The sequence below is a fragment of the Melopsittacus undulatus genome, chromosome 11 (genome assembly GCF_012275295.1).
Source record: "Melopsittacus undulatus isolate bMelUnd1 chromosome 11, bMelUnd1.mat.Z, whole genome shotgun sequence".
Taxonomy (NCBI): Eukaryota; Metazoa; Chordata; class Aves; order Psittaciformes; family Psittaculidae; genus Melopsittacus; species Melopsittacus undulatus.
The window spans coordinates 17014192-17040397 of NC_047537.1; the positions used below are offsets into that span (position 1 = coordinate 17014192).

Sequence of the window (26206 nt, forward strand, 5' to 3'; positions counted from 1 at the left end):
CACTGTACAATTCTGCAAACACCACTACATGTGCCCCACTGCTGCCTGGCAGGGGCTGTGGAATGTATCTTAACTATTACTGGAATTAAAATCATTCTCCTCTGAAACATCTGCAAAAAATTAAATCACCAGAGCCATGTACACTCATCCCTGGTGTCCCACGGACCCGCATCTAGAGCAGTTCAGCAGCACTGTAAGATTTAAGAGGCCTGATGCATGGTGGAAAACACACAGAAAAGACTTCCAGCAACTTACTTCTCTTGCATGGTAAAGGTGTCAAAACAGCCATTCGCCAGCATTTGGTCCAGCATTGTCAGGAGAGGTACAGACACCCTGATGAAAGAAGATCATTTAACAATGTAAATACACTTCCTGGCATACATATATACAGTGGTTTAATGAGAAGCAAAGAAACTTCCTATCTACCTACACATATTTAAATTAGAACCCTAATTTAGACACGGGAAGGTTGCTTGGGGAGTTCTGTGTTGGCTAAACCACCCTCCTTGGCTGAGAGGGGGACATGCTGTTAGAGCCAGAAGGAAAACACCTGATTTACAACATGCCTGGTTTCAACTTGCAGGGTCCTGAAAACACAATTCACAGTAGTAGAAAACAGTGATTTATTTTCTAGGCTCTAAACAACACATTGCACAAAACATATCAGCAGTTAGAGTGGGCAATTACCAAATGAACCGACACACAATGTGTCAGCTGCATTAACTGTGGTCGTGTTTTCTGTTTCAACAAATGAGAATAGAAGCAGAATAGATCTGAAAATCCTGTTAATAATTGTGGTGTTTTTTCACAGTAGGGAATCACAGAATAGTTTGGGTTGGAAAGGACCTTAAGATCATCCAGTTCCAACCCCCTGCCATGGGCAGGGACACCCCACACTAAACCATAGCACCCAAGGCTCTGTCCAACCTGGCCCTGAGCACAGACAGGGTGGAGCATTCACAGCTTCCTTGGACAACCAATTCCAGTGCCTCACCACCCTAACAGTAAAGAACTTCTTCCTTATATCCAATCTAAACTTCCCCTGTTTCAGTTTGAACCTGTTACCCCTTGTCCTATATTGGATAAGAGAGGCTTAAAGAAATTAATCTCATTTTGCTGAGTAAGTCACCTTTAAAAAAAAACCTTTACAAGAAAATGATACTTCAAGTATTTGTGAAAGAACTCAACCTAAAGGAAACGCAGACTGGACTACACTGAAAAGTGTGCAGCAATATATAACCCCAATATTACATTATATAAAACCTGGTGTTTATCATAATAAATGCAAAATACTCTACATCACTCCTTTGCTATAGTTTTTACCAGAGGTACCACTGTACCAAACTGATGGAGTAAAGCACATTTAACAAGGCTCAGGCATGTTTCATCTAGGCATAGTAAAAGACTTGCCATACATCTGATTTCAAACTGCCCTGCTGTTAGAAATGAACAGCACAAGGAACCATTACCGGTCATTCCGCAGGTTGTCCTCAAAGACCTTGAGCAGCGTTTCACAAAAACTCTCCAAAGCGCTGGAATCATTCTGGATTTTCTTCATGTAGTCAAAAAGGCTCTGGGCAGAGTATCTGAGCTGCAAGAGAAGGAACCTCAGATGCGGGTACAGGGAACAAACCCTACTGTACAGTTATGCTTGTCCCTCTCTACCGGAGGTGCAGACCAGCACTGGAACACACACTTCCAACAGCAGACAAGTACATACATTCAGTAACTATATCTGACAGGAATGTGGCTATTTCACTTTCATTAATCCCTTCTCAAGGAAGGGTTTTCCTTTTTTTTACGTTTTGCCATTGCAGGAAAAGAGACCACATTAAAGGGTTATTTTTCTCTCAAAAGAAAACATCCCCAGACCGCTGTGATTATCCTCCTTTACTGCAAACAGTAATATTGTTATGGCTGTGAAAGAGTACACAAGAAGTTCAAGAGGTAATATTTATTAAACAACTGAACACTGCAGACAAGCTCTTGGGCACTTTGTACAGGCCACACCAACCACTAGTCAAGTTAGAAATGAAAACCAACTCAGAAGTAATGACTCTTGGTTTAACTTTGTAATGTTCATCAGCTGCTTCAGAAAGATGGAGAGGGTTTTAATGCCTGTGCCCAATGCTCAGCTGGAAGCATCCCTCTGGGTAACACCACCCCACAAACATGGCAGGGTCCAGCCTTGGCTCAGCACCTCCCTGCAGCGATGAGCCCAGCTCTGCAGGAACCACGGTCCCACAGGCACCAGCCAGGGGCCTCCCCTCTCCTGGAGCTGCAGGAGAGCAGGAGACCTCCACAGGACCCCCATTTCCAGTGGGATCCACCGATTAAAGCAGGATCCATGGTCCAAGAGGCTTACAGTACACCCTTGAGCTGCAGGACAATGACTACACAAACATCACTACTAATGCTAAGGTTTGCCATTTCTGGGAGAGGTGGAATTTTAGTTTCCAGGCTCATCTTTTAAAATATTAGTTCACTTCCCTTGAGGATGAGAATAAGAATTTGGGTGTATTTTTTGTTACAAGAACTATCCCTGAAAGGAAAAATGCTGTATCAAGGATAAACATAATCAGATTTCTGCATTTTCTCGACTCCAATGTGAAGGATTATCCATCCTCCTAAGGCTTGGTCAAGTCTTTCCCATAAGAAACTGGCTTAAATGAAGGGGGCTGTGGGAAGGGCAGGTGGGGCAGATCAGTTTCGAAGCACAGACTTCTTCCAGTTTTGGTCCCAAGTGTTAAACCATTCTCTGTTGAGTCAAGAGGGGGCTGTAAGCAGTAAGCAAGCCTGCTCCGTCAGTGGAGATTGCCTTTCTGAAGCTCATACTATCATTTTGATAGCTCATTCAAAAGTGCAATCAGCTCCCTCAGAAGATTGACTTTTACCAAGAAAAACAGTGTTAGATTGGTATGAGCAATGTAACAAGTGTCTGTCTGCCTGAAAACAAGAGAGAACAACCTTTATTTAAAGATTTTACCTCCCTTTTGTATCAGTAACAGTTCTGGCTGCATCAGCACAACAGAACAAGAAATGTTTTAGCCCTGAATCAAAGCCCTGAAGTAGTTTCCAAAAGTCTCAGCCTATCTGTACACAACCCAGCAGAGTCAGTGATTTTAACAACTTGTTCTATAGTGACACAGCCTGGGCAATGCAGAAGCAGAAATACTTCTTTAAGGAGGTAAAGCAATGTAAAGGAATGATTCAGTTATTCTGCATTGCAAAATGATAGCCAACTCTCAGTAAAAAGTCTTTAAAACATTTACAGAAGCCAGGTGTGCTAACCTGAAGTCCTGGATTGAACTGAGTGAGGTTCTTCATATGCCAAAACTAACGTTGGTACTTTGTATGCTGAGTATAAACTGGCACCTTAACACTGAAAGGTCTTCAAAGGAAATACAATGGTAAAAAAGAAAGATTTCCTGAAAATCTGAAACCTGATTTATTCCTGTACTCTGCCTTTTAAAACAATCTGTGCATTCAAGACCACTGCCTTACACTAGCAGAGATCAATCATAAGCAGAAGAAAGGTTCCATCCAAGTCAAGTCTCAGGAAGAAAGAGGTTACCCAGGTAATTTTCTCCATTTGTCTTTTAAACTTCCCTATGGATCTCACATCATTTTCTGGAAAAAGCTCAATGCTTTTCCTGCAGATTCCAATGACTGAAAAGGCAAGAATGGGCATGAAAGGAAAGGGCAAGCGTAACTGCACGTAGGAGACTCCAATGCTGGGCTAAACCAAGAGGGAGTAGCATGATAATCAGAAAAACTGTATGATGAAGACAGCATTTCTTCATTAGGTAGTAATTAAACTGAAAGGTGTGGATAAACCATCGCACAACTGCTTGGGAGACTGGAACATAGAATGTTTTCCAAATAGTCAGCATAGACCATATGAACTTCACTGGAAGGAATTCCAACATAAGATGCCATGAGATGAACAGGTTAAACCCACATGTTCTCCTCAGAACACTTCATTTCCCAGATAACCTGAGGACAATTATCTGAGCTGTATCCTCAAGTGCTCAGGAGTATTTGCAGAGAAGAGCATTTCCAAATTTCTTCCTCATCTGTGCAGAACACAGAATTCACACTACATCAAATGTGTGACATTTACCTTTCCCTGGGGTTCCACAAGGACTGGGAAAGGAAATTAGGAGGTTAATGGGTTGGAAATGGGACAACTTTGGATAACAATTTAAGAGGAGGCCTAAGAATGACCTTGTTCTTATTAAACCCAGTAAAAGGAGGGTTTGCCAAGGCTTGACTCTCTCATCATTCAAGCTAACAGTAGATACTCCAGTGATAGGGAACACACGATAAGGCAAACAGTGTTCAAAGGGACCATTCATCTGATGAGAAAATTCAAGTCCTAAGGACACAACCCCAGTGGTTCTACGCCTTCCATCAAGCCAATCTTCTTGGAGCCCAGGTATCACAACAAAATTCAGTCTGCTGCATGTAATGCACCACAAATGGAAGTCAAGTGAGTAACTACTGGGAGAGCCAGGACAAAATCAGATGTGCAGCTAATTGCTAAAGGCTCCAGTTTTCATAAAAGCATTTCAGCAGAGCAAGGCCCACCGACAGCATCAGAACATTCCTGTAACACGTGCAGATGAAACCATGTTACGCTCAATAAATAACGCTGGCTTTGGATCATTTCTAATCCTGACAAATTTACAGCCCTGCAGTGGCAGTAGCCTGTTTTCCCAGTCACTTCAGGAACAACTGCATCTCACTGAAGTTTCAGCACAAGTGAAACCATGTCTCCATTGTTGTACTTGCAATGCTCCTTTTAATAAATCAAATCTTTGGAGGCCAGCAACTCTGAGGCTCCAGACAAGTGATATTTTATGAGAAGGAGGAATATCATAATCCCATCTTGGAACCCTGGTACTGGCCTGGGAGAAAATCTCCAATTTTCAACACTGGTTGCTGCTTTTTTTGTAAGAAAAAAAAAAAAAGGATTTACTTAAAATTTCTGTAACATTTTAAAATGTAATTTTCACTCTCTGGGGTGAGGGGAACTCCCAGGACATTCTGTGCTTTAACAGAGTTCCAAATGTAATGCAATGTTCAACAATAATGAAATTATATCAAAATTATATCCTGACCCTGAAACTCCAGGGTTTGGGAACTGGAGAAAGAACCCCATTGTCTTGTTCTGATCTCCATATACTGAGAGGGGGTTTTATGCAGCCATAAGAAATCTGCATCACTGTGGGCCACATATATAATTAGAAGATTCTTTTACACAGAGAAAGTGCCCTTTGAACCAGGGCGATGCAGCAGAATGCCAAACCCCAGAGGGAATGACATCTTCTGTTTTTCCAGATTACTTCAAATGCTGGAGCTGCAATTCTTTCGGCAACCATGCTGCCACCAAAGTGTTTCTGAGATACCCCACACAGCTCATGTCAGAAAATCTCTTTAAAAAGCAGAACAAAGAACTACTCTTGCTAAATATACTGCAGAGCAATTTTAACTATGGAAAAATAGCCACTGACCGCTGGATTACAATGGAGCTTTTCTCCTACTAATTCCATGAGATGACTTAAAGACATTTGAACTCAGATTATCTTGCGGTATACAAGACTCTTCTATGTCCATGTGTGGATGCATGTATACATTTTGTAAGTGATAGAGAGATCACAAGAACACACCCAGGTTACTGCAAGAACACATATCTCAATAATCACTTTCCCATATTGGAGACTTAAAAAATCCACTTCTTTCATATGGATATAATACAACAGATCTTAAAAATTTCTAGTAATATTTTAAATCAGTCCCTGGATATTTAGCAAAGAACACTACAGACTTTGATAGTACAGCCTGAAATGCAAGTCATTCTAATACACATCAGTTCTAATTTATATATCACTTTTAAATATTAAATGCAATTCACCGCACACTGGATAATCCCAAGTGCAAATATCCTATACTTTGAGCCTCCCTTGCACTCCTATCTGGCTCAAAAGAGGATGAGGTCATCTTCTTTCGAAAGACGAAGCCCCTGAGACTATTTAACCGGAACAAGCCTTTAACGTTAAAGAAAAACGCAGGGTCATAGAAAGTTAACATTTCAAACTCGTGTTTTGGAACCAGGACAGAAGGTTTCCCTCACGTACCCTGGCAGCCAGTAACAGGGAAGGGAGCTGGGAGTAACGGGACTGGTCACACTTTTCAAAACCAAGCACAACCACAACTTTGAGAAAACACTAAAAGATATTAAACTGTTGAGTAAGGATTTTCCTCTGCCCTTGTTAGCAATCAGAACGTCCGTTTCTGCACAACCTTCCTCCCTTTTTATACTTACACAAATAACTTTGGCTTTGGTGGAGCCTCCTATAATTGTGTTTGATTAAAAGCTGAATTTCTTGTAGATGCCTGCTATTAAAAAAATCTGTTAAGAGTTACACTGTCTATCCGATAATTATGGTCACAAACCAATAAGCACATGCTTGCAAAGGTTTAAAATAGCTGGAGCTATATAATTAGTTCCCTTTTTAGAAACATTAAAATTCTCCAAATTGTTTTAAATGCAGACACCAAATTCCCAGCCACACTAAACCCAAAGGCATATGGACATCTCTTGATCACAAAGAACCCATGGCACCAGGCAAAACCCATCATTCAGGCATATTCTCAACAGTTCATTGTAAGACTGAAAAGTGGAAGCCATGGGAGACAAGCTTGAAATGATTACCTCCTTCCTTCTGTGAACCCAGCAGGAGCTGTTCTCTCTCCACAAAAACGCTGTTTCCCTGACACTTACCACTCTTCTACCAGCTTTTTTAAATGAGAGACAGTATTCTTAATTAGAAACACTCTTAAACACTGTTGGGGTGCTCATTCATGACCTCCTGTTAAAGGACCATGGTGATTTAAAGCTTTCACTGACAGAATATTCTGTTACTTGTCTGTAGTGTCATATTGAACCGTGCCCTTACCCCAATAGCTGTTTTCACATATGTTACATCTTTGGCTACACCAAACAACAAAAAAGTGAGAAGCCAAATGCCTGGAAACTAAGAATTCTGAAACCAGCAACACAAGTTGTAATATAAGGACAGAAGGATACAGTAAATTTATAAGAAAGTCTGGAAGATTTTGGCAGTGTGACAGACTACCAAACTAGTGATAGAGACAGTGTTCATGCACAGAAGAATGAAACAGAGATTGCAAAGCTCAGAGGATTCAGATATTTGAATGACATTTCTTTGTAATGTAAGTTCTGGCATCTCACTGGTACAAAGTGTATCAAAATGAAAAACCCTGGACATACTGTTAATACATATTGACAACTGACAGTTAACACCTCACATCAGGTTACAAATGAAAACATCAAGGCATTCACCTCACTTAAAAAGAGCAATCACTTTGTGTTTAGCCACAGCATTCAGTTGAACACTCTTTCTCTGCTAACAACTTGGAAGAGTGGGGAGCAAATAAACCTAAGAGCTGACTGAGCCAACAGGGTCAGGTCCTATTAGGCCAGAAAATAGATAACAAAGTGCCCAGTAAGTTAAGAAAATAGTACTTTTAAAGATGAAAAATATAAAGCACATCAGATTTAAAAGTATGACTTGATTTCTTTTAAAACTCTCACATCTGAAATGCTCACGGAAGCAGCTATCTGCTGTCACTGTAACAGACTTCAGTCTATTGCATTTTAGTCCACAATTTATCAGTAAATGCATTATCCCACCCAGCAGGGAAGCCACTCTGCCTTCTTACCGTTGTCTCTGTCAGTCCACCAACAGACACCGAGAGACCCAGAAGCACTGAGTATTGGTATGCTGGCAAAGCCAAAAGCTGGGTGATTCGAGGGAAAGCTTCTGATGCAGCATTCCAGTTCAGAGTCTCTTTCTCGGACCTGGGGAAAGGAAAAAATACTCTTGCTGTGTGCACTACCTTTCTTCCCCATATTTTCCTGTGATAGCTCCTCATCCTCAAGCAGCACAGCAATGAAGAAAGTCTCTGAATTACCTAAAAATCAAATTAATAATTGGTCTTTAAGTACACAGGGAAAATACAAAAACTTCACCCACTGCCAGTGAACTGAAGCAGTCCTCAAGTCCTTCCTTATTCCTTTGAACCACAGTTTCTTTTTTCATATGCACTTTTCTCTACACCAAGAAAACAAGTTCTCCTGCTTGCATTCCTTTCTGACTTCTCTGCCATCAACAGCTAGTCAACCACTGATGCAAAGGCAGACTTATCCCAGGAGAGGCTGACACATACCCCCACCACACATCAATCAGCAGCCCAGCAGACAGGGCTTTTTGAATTACAGGAGGTTCGGATTCTGCTGAACAAACAGAATGGGGACACAAAGTTGGATGTTTCTTATCCCAATCAGGTATTATCATCACCATTCAGCAATCAGTTGCTCTCACTCCTGCTTCAACTAGAAATACTATCTTGGAAAACTACTGCAACTAGAGTGTGGTTAAAATAACACAATTCATTACAATTATCATTATGATCAATCAACCTTTTCCAGGAGGGGGGATGAGGAAGGGTGTCTGCCAATAAATTCCAACTCTTGCATTATGAAGAGAAAATGAGATGATAAACCTGCCATTTCATGAATATGTTCGTTTCATGAACAGGATTACCAAAACACAGCTCCCAGCAGTTCCACTTTACCAATGGTCTCCCATCTACTACTGACATGATCTCTACAATCCAGCACAGAATTGGCTGATGGATTCACAAATTACTGGGGCTGATGCAGCAAAAGACTTATGCAGCATGACCATGTAAGACCTGTCTCCTTAGGAAACTATGGTTTTTAACAGGACCTTATAATGTAAATTCTTCTTTGGAATACTTTACATATTTATGGATATTCATTGCACATTTCAATGAAATTCTGATAACACCAAATATTCCTCGATACATATATTAGCCATTTGGACACATCAGGTTGCTAGATTTAGGGGTAATATACCTTATTAGGTGCATATATCTCTTACTTTCACTGTTTTAGGATATGTTTTTCAACACATTACCTTGGAAATATCCTTTCTAGCTCTTCTCGATGAGGTATGTGTGGAATAGGAGGATGGTCAAAATGTAGGAGAGCAAGGAACACAGATCCTGCGTGAGCTCGGAATTTATCTATCTTTTCAGCTGACTGTTGAGCCACACAGCACATGATCTGTTTGCAGCTGCAAAGAAGAAAAAAATCTATAATGTAACCAGTAAAATGTGTATCTAAATTTCAACTGTTTCAACATTAAAACAAATATCCTACTATGAAAGTACTTTGGTTCAACTCTCCATAGTGAATGTACAAGAGGTTTAAGTCATCAACATGGTGACAATCTTTAAAGCTTTAACTTCTATAGCCATCATACTACAAATTGTTGATATTCACATACCAGCTTTCATCCAAAAAGATAAGAAGTTCCTTTGAGCTTTGAATGAACTGCTACATTTAAGATGTAAATAGAGCAGGAACCTTGAGAAAAGCACATTTTCAAGTAGAAAACTGCATACACAGCAGAGGACAAGGTCTATCCCAAATCTCACACATCCCAAATGAATCGCTTCTTCAGCTCTGGCTAGCTTTTTATAATATCCTGTTTTGCCTACATTCATTAACTGAACTATCAGCTACAATACTGTGTTCCACAAGGACCTTTACACCTCCAGAAAGGACAAGTAATGATAGTAAAACCAGCTGGAACTGCTTCAATTACAACAAACCCCAGAATATGTAGAAAATGTGATCCAGCTGGCAGGAAAGCTTTCCTAAGTTTCATGTGAATTATCTATGTCTGCAGTAGACCAGCAGTAGGAAGCCCCGGAGCAATGGCTCCTATTGCTTGCTTTAATTTTATCATGAAATTAAAAATCTGAAGCTCAGTGTAAACTACCTTTCTCTGTATTTCCTTACTAATAATTCTGCAAAGAAGACGGTACATTTTTTCCACATTCCAAATGAATTATGTGATGCTCTGGGTAAGAGGGCAAGTTTGCTTTCTATTTAACTGAACAATACTAGGAGGCTCCACAGAGGTGCCAAGTATAGATCAAATCACACTGATGCCCTAGATTTCAGAGGTGAAACTGCCCCTGGTTTCTCTCAATAGGGTTAGTCTCTGAAAAACAAATGCAATATTCTCAGCATCTCTATGGGTTTAATGTTGACACACTTCTATCAAAAGTTCTGTTTCACTCAATAAAAGAATCATAGAATGGTTAGGGTTGGAATGGGCCTTAAAGCTCATCCAGTTCAAACTCCTGCCTCCAGGGCAGGTTGCTCCAAGCCCTGTTCAACCTGGCCTTGAACATTGCCAGGGATAGGGCAGCCACAACTTCTTCAGGCAACTTGTGCCAGTGACTTGCCATCGAAGGATACAGTATATAAGAAAGGCTTTCCTGTGATGATTGGAATGTAATTATAAGGTAAGACACAAAACCAGTACAAGTTGCATACATGTTGGCATCAATTAACTCTGCTTCATTCTGAACCAGGAGAAGCGTCACTTCCATTAAACTTCTCATAGCAGCTTCACGCACCCTGTTGAAACAGAGATATGTTAGAGCAGCTGTATCAAGTATTTATTGAAAGAAATACATCAGCAGTTAAGTTAAACACTGGCAAAAAAAAAATCAGAATAATTAAAGTGTTGACCTCTGAAAGTGGCTATTGTATCTTGGTGAGGAAGAGGAGTGTGTACAACTGTACCACCAAGCCTATGAAGTGAAGCCCACATGGCACTGAGGGTACAACAATCATTTGAGTTGCCAGGCATGCCCTTGCCTCACCATCTGAGTTTTCATTCTGGCCAGACGTCATCAAGTTTATTCTTTAAGAAGGTCAGAACTGACAATGATGAGAAATATTTAGTGTGCAAGTAGATGTGTTTAAACCTAAGTGCTCTGTTTCCTTCCTATCGTCTTCTAAAAAGATCAACCCGTATTTTGACATTAAGAGATTTCAGCACTATTAGAACTGACATATTCTTGTAAATTTTCAAGCTTAGTATTTCCAACATTAAAAAACTGTAACTTCGAATGGCTTCATTCTCTATGCTAAATAGTAATTGGTTTTATGAAAAAGATTAACACTAAGTTGTGCTTGAAGTGTACATTATCTATATGGGGAAGATTTTCTGCCTTCAAAATGTCTGAATATGATATCAATATAAAAATAAGAGTGTAATTTCAAGAATAAATATCAATGCGCTTGTTTTAAGCCACATGCCTTATCAATACATGAGTTGTTAAAAGTAGTTTGTTTCTTAAGAAATGGGCAACAGAATGGCAGATACTAAAGTGGTTACACGATCCTGCAGAAGACCAGGACCAGCAGATTTATCACACTAGTAACTCACGGTAATGTCAACCTTTCTCAGTAATAATTAAAAAAGTCAAGATATCAGAAAAGGTACAACTGCCTGCTGTGAAAAGAAATAATCCTCATTTCCAAAGCTAGATGTAAACAGATGTCTATGCAACCTAAAACTGGGTGGGACTTCTGTTGTAATAGTAAAAAAGGTAAATTACATCATTTTTTCCTAAAGAGCTTAATACAAGTTTGGCAATCTTTCATCAAAGTATGTTTTCCTACTTTTTCATGCAGTATCTGACTATTAGATACGCATGTCTAACACCTGTAGACAGATCAGACATGTCCCAGCAAACAATGCAAAGTCTGCATATGGAAAGTAAGGTTGGTTAAACTTTCCCACGATTCCATTGAAGACAGACAAAAATTACACACCAAAGACAAGGTCTCTCCAGAGCAATGGCAATTCTCCTATCTTTCCATCTTAGTCAATGGATCAGAATAAACAGAATGAGAAAACATATTTGAGAGGCCACAAAAGTATTTAGCAGCCTGCAGTTTGCTATGAGAAAGGATTTCCCTTCCCCCTTTAATTTACGTGTGTCTTGCCTGGATTTTGGCTGGCATTGCCAAAGAAGCTTAAAAAGAATTTGCTGCTCAAAGCACATTTGAATTTTAATGGGTGTTGGGAATTTAATTTCCCCAGGATTTCTTTGAAAATTTCCACTTTGTAGAGTTTGTTTTGTTTTTAAATTAAGACATAGACAGAAGGATAAACAATGGGGGGGGGGGGTGCTAAATGAAAGCTGTCAGATGTGGAAGTTAACTTGAATACCTAATAAGTTAACTTGAATATCTAATTATACTTACTCAGGTTCTTATCTACCTCAGTATCTTGCCTGCTTTTGAAAGCAAAAAGCTAAGTATCTCCTCCTTTCTGTGAGTCTGCACCCTATTTGTTTGCTTTTACATTTCCCTTCAGCTACACCTGTCTCTCCCTTGTGTTACTGCATTCTCCAAGTGAGACCCATTTAACTCCCTCTCACTTCTTTGACAGCTGAGTAAGGATGAGAGGGAAAGCCATGATCCTTCTTCCCTTATACAAGCTCTAATGACCTGCTCTTTATCCTTACTTATTTGCATCCTCATTTCCTCTTCTGAGATGATACACACACATACTTTTCTCTGATTTCTTATCCTCTGCTGCTGTTTTCCTGTCCTGTGACAATTTTAACAACCAAGGCTGAGAGGCTGGGTATCATTACACAATCCAGAAAAATACAGACACAAACACTAACTCTGGCTGATAAAAGTAAGCTGGAGCATTCATCCTGTGTAATTTTCCAACACGTTTGTAAATACTGCAGTGAAGTACCCTAAAGGAACAAGGAACATCCCCAATTACAGCTTCTTCAGAAATTAAACACAAACCCAAAGAACAAGAGAAGCCTTCATTGTGCTTTAGTTCATCAATTTAGAAATTGCCTTTTCAGATCACTGTTACTGAAGGAATATATAAAAGCCAGATGAATTCTATATCATATATTGAATATTCTTCATATGTTAAGAGAACTATAAAGACTGAAGGATGTCAGAAAAATATGACTGCTACAGACTTTATCTTATCCCTATTCTACAGGTTTCACGGTAGTAGCTACATTCCCCCAGACTTATGATTTAATTATTGCATTCTCATAGGTGAAAACATTGAAGCCCAAAACTTACAAAAGAGTTGGTAATACTCCAGCACAGTTCAGAAAGGTTTTATCCATCTCAGCCTGTCACTACCCACTAACACGTTATGCAACTGCTCCCTCTCCTGGCAAAGAATCCCCACAACACGAACGTACAATAGGACAGTTAAAGTAGGAGTAAATGTGCTACTTCAACGAAACAGAAGTTTAAAATCTCTGTACTTTTAACGACCAAATACATTCCTGATATTCACTAAGAGAAAATAATGCCATCCACAAAACCAGAACAAGGCTGAACTTCAGTTTAAAACACAATAATCCCCATCTTCCAGGCAAGGGACAAACAAATTCTTGTCAGCATTTCTTCTCACTTTCTACTTTTCTTGCCCCAGTGTATTTCTACCTATACCCAAATCTCCAAAAGCCTGGAGTTATCCATTTCTGAGACGTTTTGAAAAGACATCAGTTTTTAATTAGACAGCAAACATGATAGCTATGATTAAGTCTTAGTTTGGAAGGCTTCTTACCATCCACCAACATCTCCTCGGCTGTCTGTGGTGTAGTCAGTCACACCATTAAGTAGCATAGCATAAATCTGAGCAACGTTATCTTTGCAGACATATTCTTCCTGGGATCCTTCTCCCTTTACACCTGCTGTCTGGCAAACCCTTTAAGAAGAGAAAATAAGTGGGAGAAACCACAGCACCAGCAAGAAGAAACATTAAGATCACGGCTTTATTCTGTTGCTTAATAAAATTCCCTGACATACAGTATTCTAAACACCTGTAACATCTGCTACAAACAGTATGAAGGATACTTCTGAGCCTACTGTGTCATATTTGACCTGAGGATTTATTTCTGCTCTGTGTTCAGGTTTAAAGGAATGCTGCCAAGGCTAAAAACTCAACAGATAAAGCAGATATATAAAATAATCTATAATACTACAAAAAGGAACATTCTTAAGGCACCACTAAGTTTCTGAACTCTCCTTAAATGAAGTAAGCAAGAAGAGAAAAGCACTAATGCAATGTGCATTGAATTTGGTATTAACAAACTTCTTCACATTATTAGGAAAGTAGAAAAAACATATTCTTCCTCTTCACTACAGTTCACTAAATCACAGCCCATGAGAAAGGTGAACTCCAAAATACACTCTAGCTAGTCAATTCAGTAAAAAAAACCCACATCACCATCAGAGCTGTACTCCATCCTCAGGCATGTGATTATCCTCTAAATCAAAGACGGATAATGGAATAATGGAGATAGATGCACACAGCCCTGAAAATGTGTACATCATAGTGTAGCTGATTTTACAGACCCACAAGAGAAACCACAGCAAACAGGAGAAAACCTCTAGAGAAAGAATGAGATGAAAAAAAGTCAAGATAATAAACATACTTTGCAATTGCTATGAGGGCATCTCTTCTGGCTTCTGCAAAGCTTACGTTTCCAGGGGAAATTAGGGTAACTTGTTTCAAACCTTCCAAAACCTGGAAAAAATATATAAAAAATATACATTTAAATCCAATGCTTTATTATGTTGAATTCAAACACTGTATTTAAATTTCCATTAGCACTACTAACACAGGACTAACTTTAATTATCAGAATCTATAAAAAGCCAAACCTGTGATGATTTTCTGGAGTTACTGTACATTAGAATCCAAACCTCTTTCAGAAAGACCTTTAATTATTATTATTATTATTAGTTTGATTACCACCACAGGTTTCATTCAAAACGCCCTCTGCCCTCTCTTGTCATCACAATGACCATGTTTTCTCACCTGCTGAAGCCTGCCCTTTAGCAGAAATCTTGGAAGAGCCCCAAGAGCACGTGAAAAGCCACAACGAACCATTTCCTCTGTGTTTTGTAGCTCTGAAACATACATTGTCACCAGCTCATCTAGAAAAAAATACAATTGCAGAGTGACAAGTAGTTACCACATCAGTGTCCTTACATATTTGGCTAACAAAAAAAACTAAACCAGAAGATCCCCTGAACAGAGCATCTAGAAAATTTCATAATTCATTAAGCTAAAATACAGAATCCCTTGAATTCCCTACAGAAAAAAGAAAAAAATTTAAGATGCTCACTGTTATATGAATGAATTCTGATTTTCTAAATACAAAGTCAGGTGTTTAGACAGACTAATCCAAGCCATTCAAGAGCAAAAAAAGGACAAGTATACATTTGTTATAAATCCAAAGTACAAGCATCAATTTCTATGCAAACACAGGGGAACAAGTTCTTTTATATTTTCAGGTCATAACTTTCCAGAATTAGAGAAGTATTCTATGTTAGGAAAGAGACGTCTCTGCATTTGTAAAGGTCAGTTATTCCAGAGTTTTCCCCCAGAAAAGTCCTATTGGACAGGGGTTTTAAACACACACTCAGATCATACCTAACTAATGAGATCATTTCATATCACCTTATAGAGAGACAGAAACCAAGTTGGGCTTTTTGTAGAGAAAGTTTAAAAAGAAGGGACTGCTTTGAAGTAGGGGTGCTGTGTTCTGATGATATGCATCGCTATGTGACAAAACAGGGACAAAACAAGGACAATAGCTTACACAACAGGTAGCAGACAAAAGGTGGAAGAGTAAACCGAACCGCACATGGAAAAAGGAGCCTCAACAATAAAGTGATACAGAGAAGAAAAGGAGAATGAATGAAAAAAAAGAAAAAAGTCAGGAATCTATGTCTTCCCATCAAAGTTTTTATCACTGATTTAACAGACAATACTTCCTTTACCAGCTTTTTTAGTCAATACATTAAATTCTTCTTTAAAACGCAGAGAAAAAGAAGGTACTCCAGAAAAAGGGTAATGGCTTTAAAATGACAAAGGGGAGATTTAGATGAGATATCAGGAATAAGTTCTTCCGTGTGAGGGTGATGAGGCACTGCCTCAATCAGGTTGCCCAGAGAAGCTGTGGCTGTCCCATCCCTGGCAGTGTTCAAGGCCAGGCTGGATGGGGCTTGGAGCAGCCTGGTCTAGAGGAAGATGTCCCTGGCCAGTGACAGGGGGTTGGAACTGGATGAACTTTTTCCAATCCAAACCAGTCTGATTCTTAATTCATCTCTTCACTGAATATGTACTTCTTAATCCTGATGGAAAAACAATCACAGATCCCAGGACAATTATTTAATAGTGCCATTGCTTACTGTCATCTAAGATTTAAATGAGCAATATTTGCTAGAGGAAGGAAGAATAGTTACCATAAGAAACTACACATTAATCATAACTCATGACTGATTTTTTTTTTGTTCCTTTTTAAATCCCTATGCAATAGGCAAGCCTCAACTAGTTCCTCACAGCAGGAAACTAGTTCCCTGTCCAGAGGTTAGCAATCCCTTCACATAAGCATATGCAGTATTTAAAACTTTCCTAACCACCGGAGCATAAGGTAGAGTCTTGAGGCCATAGGAAGATGCAACGCTTGCTTAGACAGCAAGATGATCTTAGACAATAAGACTATGACAGTCTTCCCTTTGACTGATGTAAATTTAAGATTGACATTTTAGCCAAATGACATAAAATTAAGACCTGACAACTAGCAAATTAACAGCTCTCCACTTGTAACTGCTTCGTAATTATGCTAGCGAGGGCATACGTTAATATTCTTCTAAGAGTTTTCAGCTTCATAAAACATGGCCTATGAAGCATCTACAGTATTAATTCAACACAACCCATCCTGAAAGAATATTAAAAGAGACAGTCATCAAAACCAAACCAGAACACACTAAGCCAGAAAAAATATAGCGAAAGAGAAAACAAATGGAGGTAACAGAAGTGATTTAATAAAAAAAGCAGTCTTATAGGGAGAGATTCAGAATGTGGAATCACTGGCGTATCTTTTATTTGCATTTTTATTTTAATCTGTCAAGTGATAGTGAAACTGGTTAAATTTTACCAAAAGCTTTTTTTCCTAATCCCTTTAATCATGTTTAGACCTGCTTTCTTACCTAAGGCATCTGCATTGTCATTGAATGTCTTCTACACAGTAGCATACACACATACATGAACACATCAGACAATATGGGGAAGATGTTTAACAGTGGATTTCAGTCCCACAACATACTCAATTTAATGGTCATGAAATACATAGTTTTTACTGGCATAGAGATGAAAATATTCTTTTTTTTTTTCCCTGCAGAGCCTGCATGTGTAATGGCACTTTCTTTTTTTCATCATGTGTGGAAGAGGCTTCAGAGCAGTACAAGACCAAATAAAAACATAAACAAGACAGAGCTGACTAGAGATCTTTTAGAACAGCAAAAATTCCCAACCCACAATTCTATTCTCTAAGTCATTTCAGAAAGCCTGATAAAAATTTTTGCCTGTATTTCAATTGGTTTTATCATTTGCTCCTGAAGCATTTTAAGGTCCTTTAAAATTAGTGATGCTCCTCCCCATCCTACCCAGTACTTCCAAAGTGCAAGTTAGGTCCAGTCCAGTATTTTCCACCTCTACTGTAAACATGAATCATTACCCTGTAGAGCTGAATCAGCTTCTCCCTTTTCATTGATGTAATATTCATTACAGAGCGCAGCCAGTGCAGAGACAGCAGACTCCTGCAACAAATGCAAAACTGTGAACTTAATACATTTACACTAAGTTTATAGTTCATTATAACTGTGCTGAGAATTAAAGGGTTAAGGAAAAAGAGAGTGGATTTTCTTTAAAAAGTCCTTCCCTTCAACCACTGACATTTATTTTCTTTTTATTTCTTCCTAATACTGGTTTAAGAACAGTTGAACAGGAAACCTATGCAAGAAAAAACAAAAAAAACCCCAGATTTTACTCTTGTTCCTTCAAAAGTACCAGTAAGCTAAATTAATATTTAAGAGATTAATAGCAAAGTACCAACTGTATTTTCAGTTCAAAGACCTACAGGATGTCACAATATTTCAAAATGCAGAAGTCACTATTTCATCTTCAATGATTTGATGCCAGATTACAACAAACCATATTTTCCCAGAGCTACAGAAAGGGAAAAAAAGGGGAAAAAAAACCCATGGACTGAAGGTTATAAACAAATCCCCCAAAATACCCAGTATCGCAATCCTTGTGTGTCAGTCTTAATTGGTTTAGAAAGGATCACAGGTTGTGTATTATGCCAGAAACTCTAATCTTTAGAGTGGTTTCGGTCATGATTCAGAACATAAAACCAGTACAGCTGCTATTTCAAAAAGCATGTAACAAGTTTTCTCATAAAATTTATGGTTGAATTATACTTTTCTGCTAATAATATAATGCTGACCAAAATTATAATACATTTGAGAGCATATAAAAACTATGCACTGTTCCATTCACATTAACAACAACAATACTTATTAATACTCCTCCAGGTACAAGAACACAGGAATCATGTGCAGCTTATTCCTTCTACCATAAAAGACACCTCAGATCTGTTCTCTACACAAAACCAAGGATGTGGAAAAAAAACCCACCAAGATTCATCTAAATAATATTCTAATTACCAGAGGCATTATAGTAGCAAAATATACAGAATTAGATAATTATAATAGATAGATAGATTATTAGATAATTCTAATAGATAAGTCCTGTAGATCACAGAATCATACAATGGTTTAGGTTGGAAGGGACCTTTAAACACCATCTAGTTCCAACCCTCCTGCAATGAGCCCTGTAACCTTCCACTGTAACAGGTTGCTCATAGCCTCCACTTTCTAAAAAGAATGGTTTTCACCTTAAATGCATTAAGTTACGTCGAAAGAGTATCCTGTATGTCAGAAAAAAAGATTACTTTTCAGTGTCTTGAGCACTGTCCTTAAAATTATTTCTTTCTAAAGTATATATAGAAATCAAGTGAGGAATTATATTCAGTAAACACTGCTCAACAATAATTGATGTTAATCAAACAAGTAAAAATTCTCTAAAGTGTATAATTAATTCTTCTAAACTTGGTTTAGAAAGTCCACTTACAAGACACACAAGCTCCTTGAATAAATTCCTAATGCCAAAAGAATATAGCAGGAATTTGAATGTCATCTTTTAATTTTCTTCAGTGATTTGGATACATTCGAGTCTACTCTGTCTTCCAAGGAAGACTTTAAAAGATGAGCTACCAGATATTTGCAGTGCTTTTTTATCTTATTTTTAAAGCCTAAGAAAATGAACACAATATGTTATATTCAAATTTCTCTGTGATGGCTGGAACAGGGAAGACAAAAATTGTCTTTATAATTCACTAGCACCCTTGAGAGTGCAAGATCAAACTGTCATGGTATTACATGGGAAAATTATGATGAATAACTGGAGGGGTTAAGATCATGTACATAAAATAGCATGAAATATATCCATAAATTGATTTAATATTCAGAATTGGAGCAGCTCGAGACCACAGTAAAAGGATTTGCAACAGAGTTTAATGAAAAAGTCAAGCACATTGTTGCTGCCCACTGTCACTGCAGCACCAGTCAATTACTTTGTCCAACAAAAGCAACTTTTTTGATGGCTGTTCAAGTATTAATCAAAAAGTCCATTGCAATTTTGAGGAATTCATTTTTTTCTTAAAAAAATAACCCTTCTTGGGAGAAACTACAGTACCTTTATATGCTGTCGTGCAGTGCTTGAAGCAAAAGTGAGACTTCTTAGACTGTCATTTATTAACCACTGCCAGCCAGCTGAAACAGTAAAGAACATAAATGGTATTAAACCTTCATACTTCTTAACTTCAACTTTCTGATTATTTTTTTACGAAGACCAGCAATTACACACACTGCCATATTTCCTTGGGTTTCCAAAATAAACATGGTTGTAATTCTCAATTAGTGCAACTATTCTGGTTTGGTTTACAACAGAGTGCAAACACTGTGGATGCTGAAAACTGACAGGAAAAAACCCTGTATTAGTAAACAGCTACAGAACAGCTCCTCAAATGACATCCCCATCTGTTGCTGTATTTGTGTATCTTTTTGATATTTGTTTGCTAGGCCACCCAGCCTCACTAATCCTGCTTCAGTTTGCATTAATGCTTCAGTTGATGACTAACTGCAAAGACAGTGGAAGGTTATTTAAAACACAACATACCGATTACTGGCTCTCCTCTAAAGGGCATTTTTGATAGCGACAACTTTTCAATTAAAGCGCAGACTGTAAAAAAAAAAGTAAATTTGATAACTGATAAACACAAACTAATGAGATACTGCAGCAATTCTGAAGATATGACAACAAGTTACCTTAGCATTAATTTGAAATGGAAGAAAACTGAGAGAAGTCCAAAACATGTGAAATTAGAAACTGAAAGGAAATGACACTTGCGGTTCTTGCATACACAGTACTGTTCTCTGACACGAGTTAGTTCCATTATTCATGAAAATACATTGTTTGGTGCTATATTTCCCCCTGCTCTGCCATTTAAGGTGCACACGTACATATCAGCCACCTTTCTGTTTCTATACCAGTCTGTAAATGGCTCTGTAGTATCGTTGATAGTACACTAACTTGGACAAAGATAATACTACAGCCATTAAAAACTATTCAAATATATATGGAAGGTTTTCCTGCTTCTTATTAGCATGTTTTTGGACCTTCATGGGGTGGCATCTGTTCACTGCACAGAGCTAGGAGCTGTAAAACTGGATGCAGCTTTATTTCCTTTGATACTCTGAATACGAGAAAATGTCTTTTTAATAACTAAGTCCTTACAATTTTTAATCTATAAATTTACATGAGTTCTAAGCTTACAAAACCACTTTCAGAATAGGTTTTTTTTAGTGTTTCAAGGCTGGTTTAGGGAATAGAGATTAACAGAGTAAAAATTGGAAACTTTTACTATATGTAGATTGGCTGCAGTGCTCGAACGGAAGCTCAGTACTTAGGTGAACACAGTGTCTTTCATACCATGATGATCAGTTCAAATACAGCAGATCCCTATACATTCATATTCCCTATCTGACTGCTTTAGACATGGTGCATGGTTGGTAGAGAGGAGGGAAATGACAGAACAAGCTACCACATAACACCACCTTTTTGTTTTCGCTCCTCCCACAGCCTAATCTTTGAATCTTCCTCTGGGCTCTGTACACAGTTCATCGTCTTCCTCATCTATAATCAACTAACTGGGCTCCAAACCTACTCTTGAATTCAGTCCTCACTATGGTAATACCACACAGCCAGGCTCCCCAGGCTCAAACTCCATTCTTTGTTCTCATATTTATTCACAGACAAGGTTAAGCACAGCGACTAAAACCAAGTCTCTTAGGGCTCCTCCTTAGCTCTCTGCACTTCTTTATGCTCTATTGTGGTTGAGACCATCATCTTCATTAGACATGCAGGCAATCTGTGGAGCATTTTCAATTCTTCTCTTATTCCACCTACACAGCATATCATGCCAAAATACTGTCATTTGTACTTCTCCAAAATCATGAAATATTCAGCTGCTTGAAAGCTAAAAGATGTTACCAAACCTACCTATCCCTTCAGCCTGTATTATCATGTCACAGGACTGTAAACTCAAAGACTGCAGAAATCCTTCTTGCCCCATCACCCCTTTTATTTCATCTTGGCACTAAAACTCCTCTACCCGCTATGTTTGCATGGCTTCACACTTTCAAAGCCAGACTCTGCTACATAGTACTTACTTCATGCAACCCATGAGCAGGAAACTCAAGTTGGCATCATTTCCTTACCCACCCGGCCTACCTGAATGGATAATTTTTCCTGCGCTGCTGATCTTTTTCCTTTTTACAGAGGTTCTATATATAACAATCTTCAAAATCCATGTGAACAACCTATCATATTTTCTGTGATACCACCCTTTCCACAAGCTGGTTTTATATGGTCTTTAGTCTTTCTGCACACACATATGACAATAAAATCATTAGTTACATGATGGCATCAGCCTTAATGGACAGATTGTATCTCTTCTGGAGCAGAATCCAAGTAAATCAATGGAGGAAGAAAGTTCACTGTGTGCAACAACAGAAGGAGAGAATGTGTGACAATAAACCCAAGAACTATCTTCAAATCTCAGCTATTCACAAGTGTGCTGGCAACCAAGGTTCTGATGTAGCTGTCTTCTGACTGGCTCCAAACTTTCTATTAGTTTCATTACTGTGCCTACTTTATTTATGCCTTCAACACAACATATGCAAAACAAACTGGAAAAGAGAAACCAGAAGAATTCATGACTGCACATTCTCTGCTCCCACACCCCAGTGTGATACTTACCAGCTGGTCTCATCAGTTCTCCACCTAAACCCCTGCAAAGCAGAAAGAGCCATCAGAGAATAACCTACCACAAGCAACCCGAGTGCATTGACAAGCGAGGGAAAAACCCTCAAAACCATTTCAGAATGAAAGCAGATCACACAATACCTGCAGGTTTGTATCTGACCAACTCTAAAATACTTCTTTTTAGATCAACTGCTGTCTTGACTTCAGCTTCATTTATGCAAAAGCTCCCTGAATATTTAACTCTTTTTGCAAAAAATGTGGTCCTAGACTAATTTTTGTTGTGAATAATTAAGACTCAAGTTCATTCTGCTTTCTTTTCAGCTGCTTCAGAAGCATTCCAAACCTGTGGGACTTGCCACAGGACTTTTCAGTCATACAGTCTCAAAAACTTCTGACTTCTGCAACTAAAAAGCAATTACATGCAATCTTTAAACAAAATCTACATTAAACAGCAACGTCGCTCACAGTTGCCATCTTCACAACTAATTTTGCCCTCTCTCAACTAATTTTGCATCCATCGTTACAAAAAAAAGGGGGTAAAAACCTCCAGGACATCAGAAAAGGGAGAGAAACAAATGGCTCAAAATGCTTCAGACCCTCCTGAAGTGAGTGTTACACAATTATGGTCTCTCAAGCTCAGGCTTACCCAGCCCAGGTAACCCTGCCTGAAAGTGCTGGGAAGAGAAAGTCTGAACTGGGCAGAAAGTGGGTAGAGAAGCATCCTGGCAATGGCAGGGCCTGTTTCCATTCTTTAGTCTCTCATGTTTCTGGGCAGAGACATTTCCTCCCACAGCTGAGCAGTATCTGCTGCTTACATGGATATCCCCATGGTGCCATGAGCACTGCTTGGGGCGTTCTGCTCAGTGTCACCCTCTGTGGCTTGATTTTTCCATTTTGTGAACCTTTGACCCCTGCCCTTCCTTTGGATATTTCTTCCCTCAGCTCCTTATTCCTGTCTCCCTTCACTTTTGCTGGAATACTTCCTCCCTCAGGTGTGCCAAACCCTTAATCAGCTGTTTGTATGGCCAAGCTCTGGCAGAAACTCCCAGCAAGGGGGAGCAACAACAAAGACTTTTTGTTTATTTGCTTGGTTTGGGGTTGATTTTTTAAAACCTTTTCTTCCCTCCTCCCTCCCCACAATAAAATTAGTAGCTATGCTCAGAAGGCAAACTTAGCAACCTTAACAACCCTCAGAACTTTGGTCTCCAGTTTACCCTTTTATATGAGCTTCAAAAGCCTAAACGTTTTAAACAAGTCTTTCCATTCCCTACAAGTAGGTGCCTCCTGCAACATGCACTGGGTTTTTGACTGCTCAACATTTGCATTGGTTTGACAGGTAATACAGAGACGCCAACTTCACAATATTCTCATTTGCCATAGATCAGCACTTCCTTTCATTGGGAAACTTTTGCTTTCGACAATCAATGTATTAAGCTCAATGTAGCAATCCACAGCTCAGTTTATCATCATAGGAAGCAAGCACAGATTCCACATCACCATGCTGATAAGGTCTTTGTATTATCTACCCCACCTTCCTGCCATGTTGTCTGCTCTCCAGCTTCTAAACAATTTAAATTAGAGAAGAAAGAAGTGATGCAAGGAGTCGAGACAGCGGCAAGAATAGAAGAATGATGTGGCAAGGTCTGCTTCCTCCTCAGCATTACTTTTTCCTTCATTTTGCCCTCACCCATTCCTCGCCTTTTGTCTGTTGCCTTACTGCAAATGAGTATAAAATAATGATCTTGTAAATTTGTTTGGTGTGCAACAGAGTCTGCTGATGCAAGGATTCAGATACGGACTTCTGTGCAAACTACAAAGCAAAAACTGAGTCATAAAGGCTGCTCTCCTCCACTTCTGCACACCGCCAATAAGGAAGTCAGGCCATTTAGAGCTACTCTTATGTTAATAATTTGACAGCTATCCCTTCCTCTGGCATTACATCAATTTAATTTCAGAGTTTAGAGCGTCACCAAAGACTGCTGTCCCTGTGCAAGAATGAAGCATGGTGACAGTAACTTGCATAGTAAGATTTCCATGTAACATAGAAATTAATCAAATTCATCTTTGAAAGCACTGCGGTACTGTGGTACTGTGTGTTCTCCTCAGCAAAACTCTTGAAGTTATTTCTTGCCTGCCCACCACAGTATGTCCATCAGTGTATCTACAGTTTTCTCCTTTTCCACAGCTCATCCATATTTCAATTTCAAGAATGGAGAATTCTATCAGAATCCTAGATCTTCCTTCAGTCAGTGCTTAGTTTGTCAAGCATGATGCACATCTTTCTATTAACTTTATCTCGCTCTACAGTATTTCACTAAATTAAAAAGATACGGATCTACCTAATTCAGAGATTCTGAATTTTGCTGTACTGTCAGTATTCTCTCTTTTTTTTTCTTCCAAAGACACATCCACAATTTGCATCACATTAACAGATGTACCTGTTTCAAGGTTTAATTATTAATTCAGTCTGGAGCTTGACTGATGCAGTGCTCAGGTGCCATGCGCTCCTAAGCATTCCTTCCTATGTACACTTTCACAGCAACGCTTCTCTCCAGAAACAGTTTAGGATGAGTCACAATTTATTTGTGGAAAATATAATAAAAAACACAATCCCTTGTAGAGCTGATGAATTAAGATTACTGACCTCACGGTGCTTGTATTTAATTACATAGGCCTGAATCAGAACCGATGACAGTGCTGTTTCCAGTGCGCATGGAAGTTCAAGGTATTTTTGTGAATCCTGGGGGTTTCTAAGTTATTTAAAACCTGCCTTTTGTAAGAAGCTTAGAATTCATCTTTAGGATTATAAATAACAGTAACACAAGCTGTCAGTATATACATTTTTTTTAAGTATCTGAACCTAAAGTTAAAACTACTGGAATAACTCAAGAGATTCAATCGCAAGTACTCGATTTCCAAGTAGCTATAAACACCTGCTCAATAAGGATTTTCAGCTCCATATGAATTGTAACCTATCATTTTCCATGGGAACTCTGTCTCAAATAGAATCAAGGTATCTTAAAATGTTCTGGTTACATACTTACTGGGCTTGGGAAGTACAAAATGGCTTTATCACAAGTTGCACAGGGGAGGAAAGAGATATACCTCTGAGCCTTATAACTCTTCAAAGCACAGTAAAGCCTGACCTCCTAGAACCACCATTTTACTGGATGAAAAAAATAATTTAAACTTGGAAGAATTGTTAAGATGAGCTTTGTTGCAGGGCTGGAATTATTTGCTGATTAAGTTAATAAACTCTTATGTAGATGACTGCCAAGAAACACGTTTGCCCTGAAACCATCAAGATTAGTTGCTACCTTAAAGGTCTTTGAAATGAGAGGAGTTTCTCTTTTGACTAGCACCTGTCAACACCTACAGGTTACCCTATGCTTTTGCAAAGCTGATGCTCTGAGGATGACAGTCCAACTTAGACTGGCTGCTCTTCTAGAACCCTAAAATTGCTTGCCTCACGTAGCTGACCATGTAATACATGCAGCCAGTCTCTTCATATGTTACAAGAATGAGATCAGAGCAAAACTCAGCATGCAGTACATTGCACTACTGAATCATCCAGTGTGGGAGTTGCTACCAAACACCAGGCATCCTGTCAGGCCTTCGATGGGAACCCTGAGGCCCGAGTGAATAGAACAGACCTGAAATACAGAAATGCAGTGCATCTACCTGATGAAAGTCCAGTATATCTATCTGTGGTACTTCCATACCCACCCTGAAGTATTCTGTTACTCAATTCTGTGTATTAGGACCTACATTACCAGACTTAGAACAGGCTACAAGAAAGGAGGTAAAAAATACTCCGAGCATCTATTCGGTCAAATATTCAGTATATTCATCTTGTATGAGTTGATGCCTTTTCAAAGAATCTTAACAGACTACTATTAAAAATATTTATTGAGGACTTTTCACACTGAGAACTAGTACAGCGTCTCAGATGCACTACAGAAATATATCTGCTACCAAAACTAAGATTCTAAC

At 38.8% G+C, this 26206-nt stretch overlaps 1 protein-coding gene across 2 annotated transcripts in view; it reads right to left on the bottom strand.

Annotated features, from left to right (window-relative positions):
- TBCD (tubulin folding cofactor D) overlaps window positions 1-26206 on the bottom strand; it is a 122765-nt gene that overhangs the window by 13988 nt on the left and 82571 nt on the right. For both annotated transcript variants that reach the window (XM_034067411.1, XM_031044813.2), the window contains 12 exons: window positions 22208-22239; window positions 20066-20128; window positions 19583-19659; window positions 17502-17583; window positions 14795-14913; window positions 14410-14501; window positions 13539-13679; window positions 10463-10546; window positions 9030-9188; window positions 7750-7888; window positions 1470-1591; window positions 256-333 (listed from right to left, as the gene is read on the bottom strand). In XM_034067411.1, the coding sequence (XP_033923302.1) occupies window positions 256-333; window positions 1470-1591; window positions 7750-7888; window positions 9030-9188; window positions 10463-10546; window positions 13539-13679; window positions 14410-14501; window positions 14795-14913; window positions 17502-17583; window positions 19583-19659; window positions 20066-20128; window positions 22208-22239 (1188 nt within the window). The remainder of the gene's footprint in view (window positions 1-255; window positions 334-1469; window positions 1592-7749; window positions 7889-9029; window positions 9189-10462; window positions 10547-13538; window positions 13680-14409; window positions 14502-14794; window positions 14914-17501; window positions 17584-19582; window positions 19660-20065; window positions 20129-22207; window positions 22240-26206) is intronic.